Consider the following 12,323-nt stretch of genomic DNA (forward strand, 5'->3'; position numbering starts at 1 on the left):
ATGGCGAGGCCCTCGAATATATGCAACAATTATTGGAAAATGAATCCGAAAACGATAATGATGAAGAAGTTGTTTTCAGCGATGATGAATGTGCCCATAGATGAAGAAAATATTTCCTCGAATGAAGATACCGTATCTAATTTTTCTGGACAATGTAACAGCAGAAAAACTACTTCTGGGAGGAAATTTACACTACAAAGTGAAATGAATAAATGATTCAAGTTAATGGGAGATAATTTTATATCTCACTATTATATTGTATAATCTTAGTATTACTCTTGTTCATCAAAAATATTTTTTTTACCTCTTTCTAAACATCAAAGAACCCATTTTAAGCTTTGGGTCAAATTGACCCCTGCCCGCAGTTTTAGGTATACGGAAATTTCCGCGGTTCCAGTGTTAAAGGAAGGAGGATGTGCGCTCGGAAATTTTCTCCCGGAAAATTTTCAAAATTGAAGCTTTAAAACTGAAATTTTTAACTATATTTGACTATATATTATTATAAAACTGAAATTTGGTGACATTCGGGTAATCTCACCCAGAATGTTTTGAAATTAAAACCTTAATGGTGAGGCAATCGTTGATGACGAAAAAACCCCTAGCCCCCCTGAATCGCCGCCACTGGCCCACAAGAGCCATATTTTGCAGACTACAAATGGGTTGTGGGTCATAGGTTGGGCATCACAGATTTATAGAATTAGAATTGCGTTGATCTCATAATTACGTGATTGGAATTAGTGTAACACCGCAACAGAACATTTATAGAAAACAATGTTGAACCTCAAATTAGGGTGAAATAGAGCTAACATTTTTACTATTCAAAAACACTGCTAATTGTATGCTTTTACAGGGTAGTAGTCAACTGCTTCTAACTGATGTTGTTCATGCAGTAGCCTCAAAATTAATGAACTTTATCTCCCATTATAATACAGGGTAAGTAGTTTGTTTATTTATTCTTAAAGTTTTGTTATTAACAAAGATAAAACTTATTGGAAAGGGTTTAAATGGGAGTTACTATAGTTCAGAGGTAGAAAATCAGCCAATTGCGTCAAGTTGTGCCATTGTCAGTGTCTGATACAAAAATGCCAAACCTGTGATTTTTGCACCAAACTGTGCCAAGTGTTACTGAGTAAATCCTGAAGAAATGGGGTCACAATACACTTGGCATTTAACAAAACCTCACAGGAAAAAATCACAAGGGATCTTGGTGGCCAAAAAACAGCATGTTGTTTGACTCAGAAGAGAAAGTGTAACGAAGAGGGTGGGATACACTATAGACTAGTGATGGGCATAATCGAGTTCTCATAATCGAATCACTCGATTATTCAAGATCATTCGAGAACTCGATTACCACGAGTTCTCGATTATCGTATCTCGAGTTCTCGATTATCACTTCTCGAGTTCTCGAGCGATGAACTTCTCGAGTACTCGATTATCACTTTTCGAGTTCTCGAGCGATGAACTTCTCGAGTTCTCGATTATCACTTTCTGAGAACTCGAGCGATCAACTGCTCGAGTTCTCGATTGTCACTTTCCGAGTGCTCGAGCGATCAACTGCTCGAGTTCTCGCTTTGAACTTCTCGAGATGTTGAGTTCTCGAGATGTTGAGTTCTCGAGATACTGAGTTCTCGAGATACTGAGTTCTCGAGATGTTGAGTTCTCGAGATGTTGAGTTCTCGAGATGTTGAGTTCTCGAGATACTGAGTTCTCGAGATGTTGAGTTCTCGAGATACTGAGTTCTCGAGATCTTGAGTTCTCGAGATGTTGAGTTCTCGAGATACTGAGTTCTCGAGATCTTGAGTTCTCGAGATGTCAATCACTCGAGCAGTGTATTCTTCGATCGATTTGATAATCGAATGAACCTCTCAATATAGTTGACTTCTGACAAGGGTGCCCACCTATGGAGGGGGGGGGGAGGGTCATGGCGCAGACTGCTATTGACATTTTTGGGGGGGGAGGGGTATTTTTCTCATTTGTTGGGGGGAGGTCTCTGCGATATTGAGAGTGGGGGGGGGGGGGGCTTGACCTCAGGGCGGGGTGGGCACCCTTGCTTCTGAAGTGTTTTAGTTGCAGGGGCGGATCCGTCATTTAGGCGGTCAAAGGGCTGGCTTTGAAAAGTTAATGATTTTACTTATGAATGAGCATGGTTTTTTTTCTGTCTTCCGAAAAAATTTGCATTGAAACCTTTTAATCCTTCCGCCAGAGAGACGGGCTGCGCTGAGGAGCCCACAGGGGAGGTGGGCCATTGCGCAGACTGCGCCATTGAAATTCCTAATGGACGTTAGACGCTTTTAGGGAGTGTCCTTCTTGAGGGGGAGAGAGGATCCCTAATTTTAAAAAGTGTGCCAGCACACTTGTGGAATAGATACCCTTGCGATCTAAATGGTATTACAATCGAATGTTTCATTCGAATAGTGTTATAATTGAATGTATACTGTTGAATGCTTGATTATCAAATGATTCTTTGGGGATGCTTGGTAGTCTAATGGTATGTTTTGAGCGAAAGGTGTTAATGAATGAACACATGTACGGGTCTGGGGGAGACATGTGTTGTGCGTCCCGGTGGTGGAAGTAAAGGTTGGAGGCGCTTATAAGGTTCTAACTTGAGAGGCATTAAAATTATAGTTCAGGTAAAAAGGGGGAATACTTAAGTTGAAAATCTGAGGGGTCGTCTTCCCCCTTACGTTCACCTTCGACTATACGATTGGGTAATGATACAAGTGTAATAGGCAATAACAAACGTTTAAGAGCCCAAATATACAGATCACTGCAGACACGTGTTTCGTGGTTTCAAGGAACCCTTTTTTCAACGCAAAATAGTGAGATTGTGGATGTAAGGACATTACTGATGTCTTTACGGACCATTCATTAATTACGTAAGGGTCCCGAGGGGGTGGAGTTGGAAAAATGTCTACATACTTTGAGGGGGGGGTTCAAACGCATTCTTGCACAGTATTTTCCAAGCCGATGTTTTATTTGCGTCTGGAAAATAAAAACGTATTAGGATGACTGTTTTTTATTTGTTTTACAAAGAATTAATTATGTAAAACATAATAAAAGAATTGCACTATGTATGGCATGTTTTATTTTTAACTACTATTTTATCATATACAAAAAAATGTCGAAAACACATTCAGTCTAGATTCCAACTTTTTAGTAAATATTTCTTCACACAAAAAGGTTTAATTTAATAATAGTGAATTAAATTTCGATTCCAGTGATATTAGATTAGTTATTTCATTATTTCGAAAAACGAAATGGAATCTTACGTAAGAATAGGGAGAGGGGTTTGAAAAGCCTTAAGTACCCTTACATGGGGGGAAGGGGCCAAAAATGGCCAAAATCATCCATACGTAACAAAGGAATGGCCCCTTATATGTAAAAGCTTACTATTTTGTTGAAAAAAAGGGTACCTTAAAACTCCAAAACACGTTTCTACAGTACTCTGTATATTTGTTATACAAAACGTTTGTTATTTCATGTTACTTCTCGGCATAAAGGTTATTATTTCTTAATAAAACAAGTGGTTAACTTCTCGTGTAATTCATTCCTATGGGTGCAAATAAGAGGGGAGGAGGGGGGGAGTTTTGACGTAAACTGCGTTATTGTAATTTTTAGGGGATTTTGTCTCTTTTGGGGGTATTGCTCTTGGCAGAAGAGCTTCATAGGTGGTGCCCTTTGCTCTAGGAATGGATAGATTTGGAATGATTTTTAAAATCGAATGATTGCTTTTCTCTTGCTTTATTCGAATGGGGTAATAGTTGAATGTTTGGCCTTCGAATTTTCGATCATTGAGAGATTCCTTAATAATCCAACGATATTTTTAGAACGAAAATTGTTAATTATCATATGAGCGGATTTATGGAGAGGCATGTGTTGTGTGAGTGGCGGATACAATGGAGGGTCGTGGGGGTCATGACCCCCCCCCCCCGGAACTCTCGAGAATAGTAACCGTACACATTGTGTTCAAATAATTTATGCATAAAATGCAAACGATGACAGTATCTTATCTTTTCAATACATCAGTTATTTTTCAAAGAAAATATTTGAACGACTATTTTGTTTTATTGCTTATGAAATTAATTTGCAACGTTTAGTTTCAGAATTTTTTTCGTACTTAAAACGGAAATTTTGTTCATGGGGGAGGGCTTTCTTCAGCATGACCCCCACCCCCTTCAAATGGTTTTCTGTATCCGCCCCTGGTGTGACCCGGGTGGTGAAATCTTGAAACAAAGGATAGAGAAACGCGTTCCATACTGTTTTGAACTTGACAGTTATTAAGATTAAATACGTACGTATGTACAATTTTTATTAAAAAGTGAGGGCTAATGATAATATGGGCAAGTCGTTGGGCGACACTAGCAGGTTTAAAATTGAGAGTTGTTAAACTTAAAAATATATTTAACTGGTATCAAGGGCTTCCATATAGGGGGGGCAAGTGGGGGCTCAAGCCCCTCCCCCTTCTTTGAAATTAGGACATCCTTGCTTTTAGTACCTTTTTTTTTTTGCAAAAATGTAAAGTCATTTCTTCTCCAGCAATTAATCAATAAGTTATTAAAAATGTCAAATTTTAATAACTCTAATCTGTACTGAAATCTGTTTCTATGGGGAAAATATCCTATTAAACCATGGGGAAAATATCTGAGCCCCGCCCCCCTTAAAATTTTGCATATGGGCGCCCTTGACCGGTATGGTACAAACCGTGTAATTGAAAATTTAATGTAGTCTTAGCCCTTTTTCGGATTATCGTTTCTTGGGGGAGGGGGGGGATTGTCATAAAAAAGCGCGCCATTGCTCACAGGGACGGACGGACACCCCTGTTATTCTATAAGATTTTAGAATCAAATAATTGCTTCTCAAATGTGTCACCCCTGTCATTCTAGAAGGTTATTGAATCAAATAATTGCTTCTGCTTTTTTTCGAATGGTGTTACTCAGAAAGCACACTTCGTTGAATAAACGTTTTAAAAGCGATTGTTAACGCTGTGGCAGCCATGTTTAAAACGTTTATGAAATGTTTAAACGCAAGGTGTTTATATTGCAGTGGTGCCCCCCCCCCCATGGCAATGACACTCATCCCTCAAATGCGGCGTTGAACCCCCTAAAATAAATTAAAGCCCGCTTAAGTTTACCCTCTCCTCTTCAAAACTTCAATGGCGCGGTCCTGCGCCATTTATCCCCCCTCCCCCCCGCGCTCTCTCTTGATAATATATTGTTTGTTGTGGAATGCTCGGTTATCGAGCATCTCGGATGATTTGAAAAACCGAATACGTAATCTGCTTTTCAGAGAAACTTGACAATCAATTTTAACCTTTTTGAGGACCCAGCGCACGGAAAAATCAGCACATTAATTGACTGAAAATTTTTAAGTTGAGTAAATAATATACTAATCAACATTTACGAAACATATAAGGAATATGACATAAACAGAAGCGAGTAAAACAAGCAAAATACTTAAATTTAACTACCCACGCGAAAATAAATGCTACGCACACAAGAAGTCACAAATATCTTGCGTATGGAATTTCAAAAAAAAAACAATCTGTATAAAATGTAATTTTTATTTAAAAATTGGGCCGAAGAGTGGAAGCTAAAATTAATCCCACACGACAAACTTCAATATTTCTTTTTAATGCACTCAAAAACATTTCAACTTCACTCCCAACACTTTTACTGTTATTGCATATTCCTAAAGTCGACGAATGAAAAAGAAAAATAAAAAAAAGAGCGGATCAAGAAAGAAAAAAATAATCATGAACTTCAATGCACTTCAAGCCACACTTGTACACTTTTCAATGCGCCGGGAATCCCGAGAATCCTCTGGAAAACGCAATCAGAAATATTTTACCCTCCCTCCTCATTAAAAAAAAAAAAAAAAAAGCTATAAACTAGGAAAGAATGAGTACTTTTGCTCAGAGCAACCTAATCCCCTACTTGTTTACATTATTAACTTCCTTTTTGAGAGCCCGAAACCATTCGAAATAATCACGTGATAACTGAAAATCATTAGTTTAAATGCATAACCGTTCGAATAAAATCACTCAGTCCGCCCAAATGCCGAGCTCCTAGTTTCTGACAAGCTAACATGGAATCTAGTTGAACCTGCATCCCCCAAGGATTGCAACCCCAAAATGAAGACTAAAATCTATCGAATCGACCCCCTAAAACAAGCTTGCATTTCGAACTTTACCGGAGGGTAAGGGGACAAAAGGTGTATCTGCTCATTTTATCGGAAAACAACAAAAAACTAGACCCACTTAAATGTAAAAACTAGTATTTTTCATGGAATTTGGGGGGAGTGGTATTGATCCCCCTTCTAAAAGGGGGTCAATACCCCCCCCCCCCCAACTTAACCTAAAACTTCTAAAAGCCAGGAGGGTTCACCCCTTATTATACCCCTAAATGGTAGGCTAAATGTCACATTCCTATCTCGAGCACACCTCAAGCCAAAACAACTCGGGAATTCAACTGTAGTCAAGGGAGTCCACCTCCCCCCTTTCGCAGGGCGATGGCGCACCCCTCTCAAATGTTACGGAGCATCCGTCTAGAAAGAGTTCTCCCCCCCCCCCCCCCCCCCCTCCCGAAATGAGATTAAAAAAAAAAAAAACCTCAAAAAACCGCTTCTAAAAATTTCGGTTTCGCAGGCTGCGCCATGGATCCCCTCCCCCCTTCCGAAAATGAGATTAAAAAAAACCCTCTCAAAAAACCGGTTCTAAAAATTTTTGTTGCACAGGCTGCGCCATGCCCCACCCCCTTTTAGTGGGCACCCCCGTAGCAGTCAACTCAATTTTGGAAAAGCTCAGAAAATGAACTACTCGAGTACTCGATTCAAACGTCTCGAGATCTCGATTTGAAACATCTCGAGATCTCGATTTAAAACATCTCGAGATCTCGATTCAAAAGATCTCGAGAAGTCAATCGCTCGAGTACTCGATTCAAAAGATCTCGAGAAGTCAATCGCTCGAGTACTCGATTCAAAAGATCTCGAGAAGTCAATCGCTCGAGTACTCGATTCAAAAGATCTCGAGAAGTCAATCGCTCGAGTACTCGATTCAAAAGATCTCGAGAAGTCAATCGCTCGAGTTCTCGATTTCAAAGATCTCGAGAAGTCAATCGCTCGAGTACTCGATTCGGAAGATCTCGAGAAGTCAATCGCTCGAGTTCTCGATTTCAAAAGATCTCGGTTATCAATCACTCGAGTGATCGACTTAAAAAGATCTCGATTATCAATCACTCGATTATCAGAAGTACTCGATTCCCGAGATCTCGATTATCAAAAGATCTCGATTATGCCCATCACTACTATAGACCCCAAATTGCATTTTATACACCATTCAATTCTGTGACTATGCAGTGGATCTTAGCTAAAATTATCTTTTAACTAGATAAACTGATGGCTTGGTGTGTTCCAAAACACATTATGCTTTCTCCCCTTACTCTTGAGTGGTTGTCGCCGTTTTGAACAGCGCCCCTAGGAGCGATTTTATAACCAGCAGAGATTTTACTGTACCCGTATAAAACTTGTATGATTGCAGCTTCAGAATGAATTGGGTTCGACTACATAGAGTAACTGCAGTATTTGTGCCGTGGGTTTCTTTTTGTCCCATTAATATGAAACATTCAGTAGTTTTGTTTTATATTTTGCATTTTGCAGTGTATTTTGTGTTTTCTGATTTATAGTGGCCTTGGTGGCTTTATGGGGTTTAATCAGCCTAAAGAGCAGAAACCGCAGCCGAAAATTGAACCAGCTACAATACTGCCATTAAGGTAATTTGATTTTCAGTATTTGTGTCAAAAAGTATTTCTATTTTCACTCATATTTGTCTTATTTCTTGATATTCATCTAGATTTGGACTCTATGATAAAAGACGTCAAGGGATTTCAATGTCTCTATCACCAAATAAGTGCTTAGCTGCAATTACTGACGCCTTTGGCCGTGTCATTTTATTTGATATATTTAAAGGAGTTGCAGTAAGAATGTGGAAAGGTATTTTCTGGCATGAAATATTTTTTTTTTTTGGAATTTCTTATGTTAATAACTAGTTTCCTTATATCATAACTGTTGAGATAAATATGAGTTCAAATTATAAATTATGTGCTGAAAATGTTAAAGACAAAGCATTTTAGTACAGATTTGCAGATTAGGCAATTGGAAAAATGCATTGCTAAAACATTTTTGGATTATCATTAACTCAATAGCTTGGTTGAAAAAAAAACACCTTACATAAGAAACAATATCTTTACTAATAATAGAGCTGAAAGTCTCTCTGTCTGGATGTCTGTAGGATGTCTGGATCTCTGTGATGCACATAGCGCCTAGACGGTTCGGCCGATTTTCATGAAATTTGGCACAAAGTTAGTTTGTAGCATGGGGGTGCGCACCTCGAAGCGATTTTTCGAAAATTCGATGTGGTTCTTTTTCTATTCTAATTTTAAGAACAAAATTATCATAAGATGGACGAGTAAATTACGAAATTATAACGTGGAACCGTAACATGGGCACAAGCCAATTGCCAAGATACGAAATTATCATAATGTGGGACCCGTAACATGGGTACAAGCCAATTGGCGAGAATATTCGCCATACATTATTTGTAAATATACAGGCGAACCAAAAGACCTTCTAATTTTTCTATTACGGGCAAAGCCGTGCGGGTACCACTAGTAAATAAATACAGTAGAACCTTGTTTATCTTGAAATCTTTAAACTGAGACCTTGTTCAACTGTAGTAGGTTTTTTTTTTTTTAAATAAATAAACTATCACTTGATCAGCTTGAGATTTCAAATCGCTAGCCAACAAATTAGCGGAATTTCAAAAGTCTTAGTCAAAGACTCAGTTTTTATGCATTTTAAGAGGGAATTTTACTAAAAAAAAAAACTTCAATCATGAAACAAAGTAATAATTTTGTACAATTTGCAATGCAGGTACTTATAAATATGCAACATCCGCTTAGGTTAAATAAGGCACTTAAAAACAATGCATAAGTTATTGGGTTCTCAAATCAGCATTCTTTCTTTTCTTGGGGAATTTCCAATAATAGTTTTGGAGGTTGAGGGGAAATTTTTTTTCTCCCGTGGACATTTGGGAGAATTTTCTATTTGTCAATACTTTTACCAGATGAGAGTTTCTTTTACCGAATTTAATATTTTGTTGCATTTGGATTGGTGCCGAATTTTTAGCACGAACCCTGCTTTATGATCACCAGAGGCAGCAGGTTCTGCTGCAGACACCAAGTTATTTGTGCATTTCTATCATTACTGCTTTATTCCCCCCCCCTGCATCCACTAGTACATATTTAGAACATTGTAAATAACTCTAACTTTTGAAAAGCTATAAAGCTCAAAAGTGGTCGAATCAGAAAGTTATGTTTTATTAACTTTTTTAAAAAAATGTATGTAGGTTCAAAATTGATTGTATTATTTACAGCACAAAAATTGATAAAAGTTTGCTACATTGTTTCTTAACTATGCGTTAAAGCTACATATCTCTTCAAGGTCAATGGAGGCCTAGTGCATACATTGAAGTATCTTGTCTTTTTTTATTTCTCTCTCCTTCACTAAAGATTAAATGCGCCTCCAACTGTTCCTCCTCTGTTCTTCATTTGCTTCTCTCACCGTGCCATTTGCATAACACAGACCTACAAAAATACATTATTACACTAACTCACCTTTTATTTATACAGTATGTACGTCTAAATGGCTGTCTGGATCAAGCAAAATCTGGATTACTGTGGGTTTACTGTATATAAAGACTTTGCTTGTGTGCATTTGTCTGTTTGCTATGCAATTCCACACTTGGGGGGGCCTCACTAGCGCAGTGGGGAGTGCATCGTTCTATTAATCTCAAGGTGGTGGGTTCGGTTGTAACTACCTTCTCTGTGCTGTTAATACTCTATGTGCCTGTGTGGTACTATCTCTTATATTGGACGTGAGTTCATAAACAGGTCTTGCGTGACCAAGTACACAAATTCGAAATATATGTTGTCAATAAATCCACACTTGGTGAATGCAAGGAAAATTTGACAAAACTTCAATCAGAACTGGAAGAGTCTGAGAAACTACTTAAATCTTGTTTGAAAATTTGCATTAATTTTTTTTTTTAAATCATTTATTCTGAATTTCCTTTTTTTTTTGTAAAGTGTGAAACTGAAAAAAAAAAATATATATATATTTTAATCATTTAAAAATTTTACACTACTTTAAGACTGATAAAAAACTGCTTAAGGTTACATTTGTGTGAATGTTCTATAATTCGCAACTCCAATAAACTACGGGGGGGCGCTGCAGCCACTGTCTAATGGCGGATGAAAAAGGTGAAACAAACTCACGCCATAACTTATAACTTGCTTTTATGCTCAGTGAATGACAGTAATTTTTCATCGGGTTTGTGGGAAGCTTTCTTTTCTATTCTTCTGAAATTACATTACACCTTAAACTGTCTGAAGCCTGTAATTTAACCCAAAGAAAACATGTGGAATGAAATGTTTTACCTTTTTCTTAGTATTGTTAATCTCCGCAAGGTAGCGTATTCAAGCTCTGGAGTTGCGATTTGACAACAAATTGGTCCCCCCTTTTATATTTCATTTAGAGGTTTATTGCACAATTATATAATTAATTACAATTTGCGAAGTTGAAAATGGATAAGTAAATACTTTTTATGCCAGAGCTATTCGCAACTCCAATAAACTGTAGGGGACGCTGCAGCCACTGTCTAATGGCGGATAAAAAAAGGTAAAACAAACAGATGCTGTAATTTATAATTTGCTTTGAAGCTTAATGAATGACAGCAATTTTTCATCTTGTTTGTGGGAAACTTTCTTTTCTATTCCTCTGAAATTGCATTACACCACAAATTGTCTGAAGCCTTTAATTTTCCCCAAGAAAACACGTGGAATGGAATGTTTTACCTTTTTCTTTAGTAGAACAAGCAAATCAGCTGCAAGAGGATCTAGATCATATTACGGAGTGGGCTGATAAATGGGGTATGGCTGTTAATGTTGGGAAATGTCAAGTGCTACATTTAGGGCATGGAAATAAGTGTACAAGTTATTATTTGTAGGGTTCAGTCATTAGTCAGGCAGACAAAGTTACTGATCTGGGGGTCTTAATAAGTCAGGATTTAAAGTTTAGCCAACAGTGCAGCATTGCTAGTAACAAAGCCAATAAGATGCTTGGGTTTATCAATAGATCTATTTCAAACAAATCTAAAGAAGTTCTTCTGCCCTTATATAGAAGTTTGGTAAGACCCCATTTGGAGTATGCTGTTCAGTTTTGGTCTCCTTATCTTAAGAAAGATATTAATGTATTGGAAAGGGTTCAAAGTCGGGCTACAAGGCTAATAAATGGACTTTCCCACTTAGATTATGATTCCAGGCTTAGAAGGCTAAAAATGTACAGTCTTGAGCAAAGAAGAGACCGAGGGGACATGATTCAGTTGTTTAAATTTATTAAAATGAAAGATGTTACGGGGCTGAAGTTTAGCACTGAAAACATGACAAGGGGTCATTGTTTTAAGCTATTTAAATCTCAGGCATCATGGATATTAGGAAAAATTATTATTTTAGCAGGGTAGTGGAACCTTGGAACAGTTTACCGGAAGAGGTGGTAATGAGCAAAGGAGATAGTTTTAAGAGGGCCATTGATCTTCACTGGGGTTTGTAAATTGACTAGGTCCAGTCTAGCTGGGCCCAGAGCCTGTTGCTGGTCGTCCCTTTTGTATTTGTATTATTAATCACCGCAAGGTAGCGTATTCGAGCTCTGGAGTTGCGAATAGATAGAGTGAGATTTATTGCCTTCTGTGAGGCAAAATTGACGTAGAATATTTTTCCTTTTTCTTTTTTTAAAAATCAAACTTATGAGATTAAAATTAAGCCAAAGAGTTTGAACAAGGTTTTGGAAGGAAAGAATGTGATCCTGTGCTACAAGTTTGTTTTAATGGTAGGCATGCAAGTTTTGTTTTAGACTTTATTGGCAATTTTCTCTGATGAGGTTTGATGCTATTAATGCATTTTCCTTTTTTACAAATTTATGCTTGCCTTGCAAAGAAAATATACTCTACATTATCCAACCTTGGTTCTGTTCATACATTTTTGAAGCAACTAGTGGAGTTTTACTTGTTAAACCAGATTGTGTAAATTTTAAATTTAGATAAAGGTGTAAAAAAGTATACTATATAACTGGAGTATGTTATACAGACATAAATTGTCTAACATATAATTTTTGTCTGTTTGGTATAAAAACCTGCATAGATTTTTTAAAAGAAGTATTTCATAGTTTCTCGGAACATTTTACTGTCGAATATGTAAAATTCAGAGTTTATAATA

The 12,323-nt window shown here is 37.4% G+C and overlaps 1 protein-coding gene across 1 annotated transcript in view; it reads left to right on the forward strand.

The window, feature by feature from the left end:
• Positions 1-838: 838 nt before the first annotated feature.
• The window catches only part of LOC129224236 (rab3 GTPase-activating protein non-catalytic subunit-like), a 78,449-nt gene continuing 66,964 nt past the window's right edge, over positions 839-12,323 (forward strand). Inside the window, exons 1-3 of the mRNA XM_054858661.1 lie at positions 839-933; positions 7,680-7,766; positions 7,847-7,986. Coding sequence (XP_054714636.1) covers positions 839-933; positions 7,680-7,766; positions 7,847-7,986 — 322 coding nt within the window. The remainder of the gene's footprint in view (positions 934-7,679; positions 7,767-7,846; positions 7,987-12,323) is intronic.

This window comes from Uloborus diversus, chromosome 6 (assembly GCF_026930045.1).
Source record: "Uloborus diversus isolate 005 chromosome 6, Udiv.v.3.1, whole genome shotgun sequence".
In the NCBI taxonomy this organism is placed as follows: Eukaryota; Metazoa; Arthropoda; class Arachnida; order Araneae; family Uloboridae; genus Uloborus; species Uloborus diversus.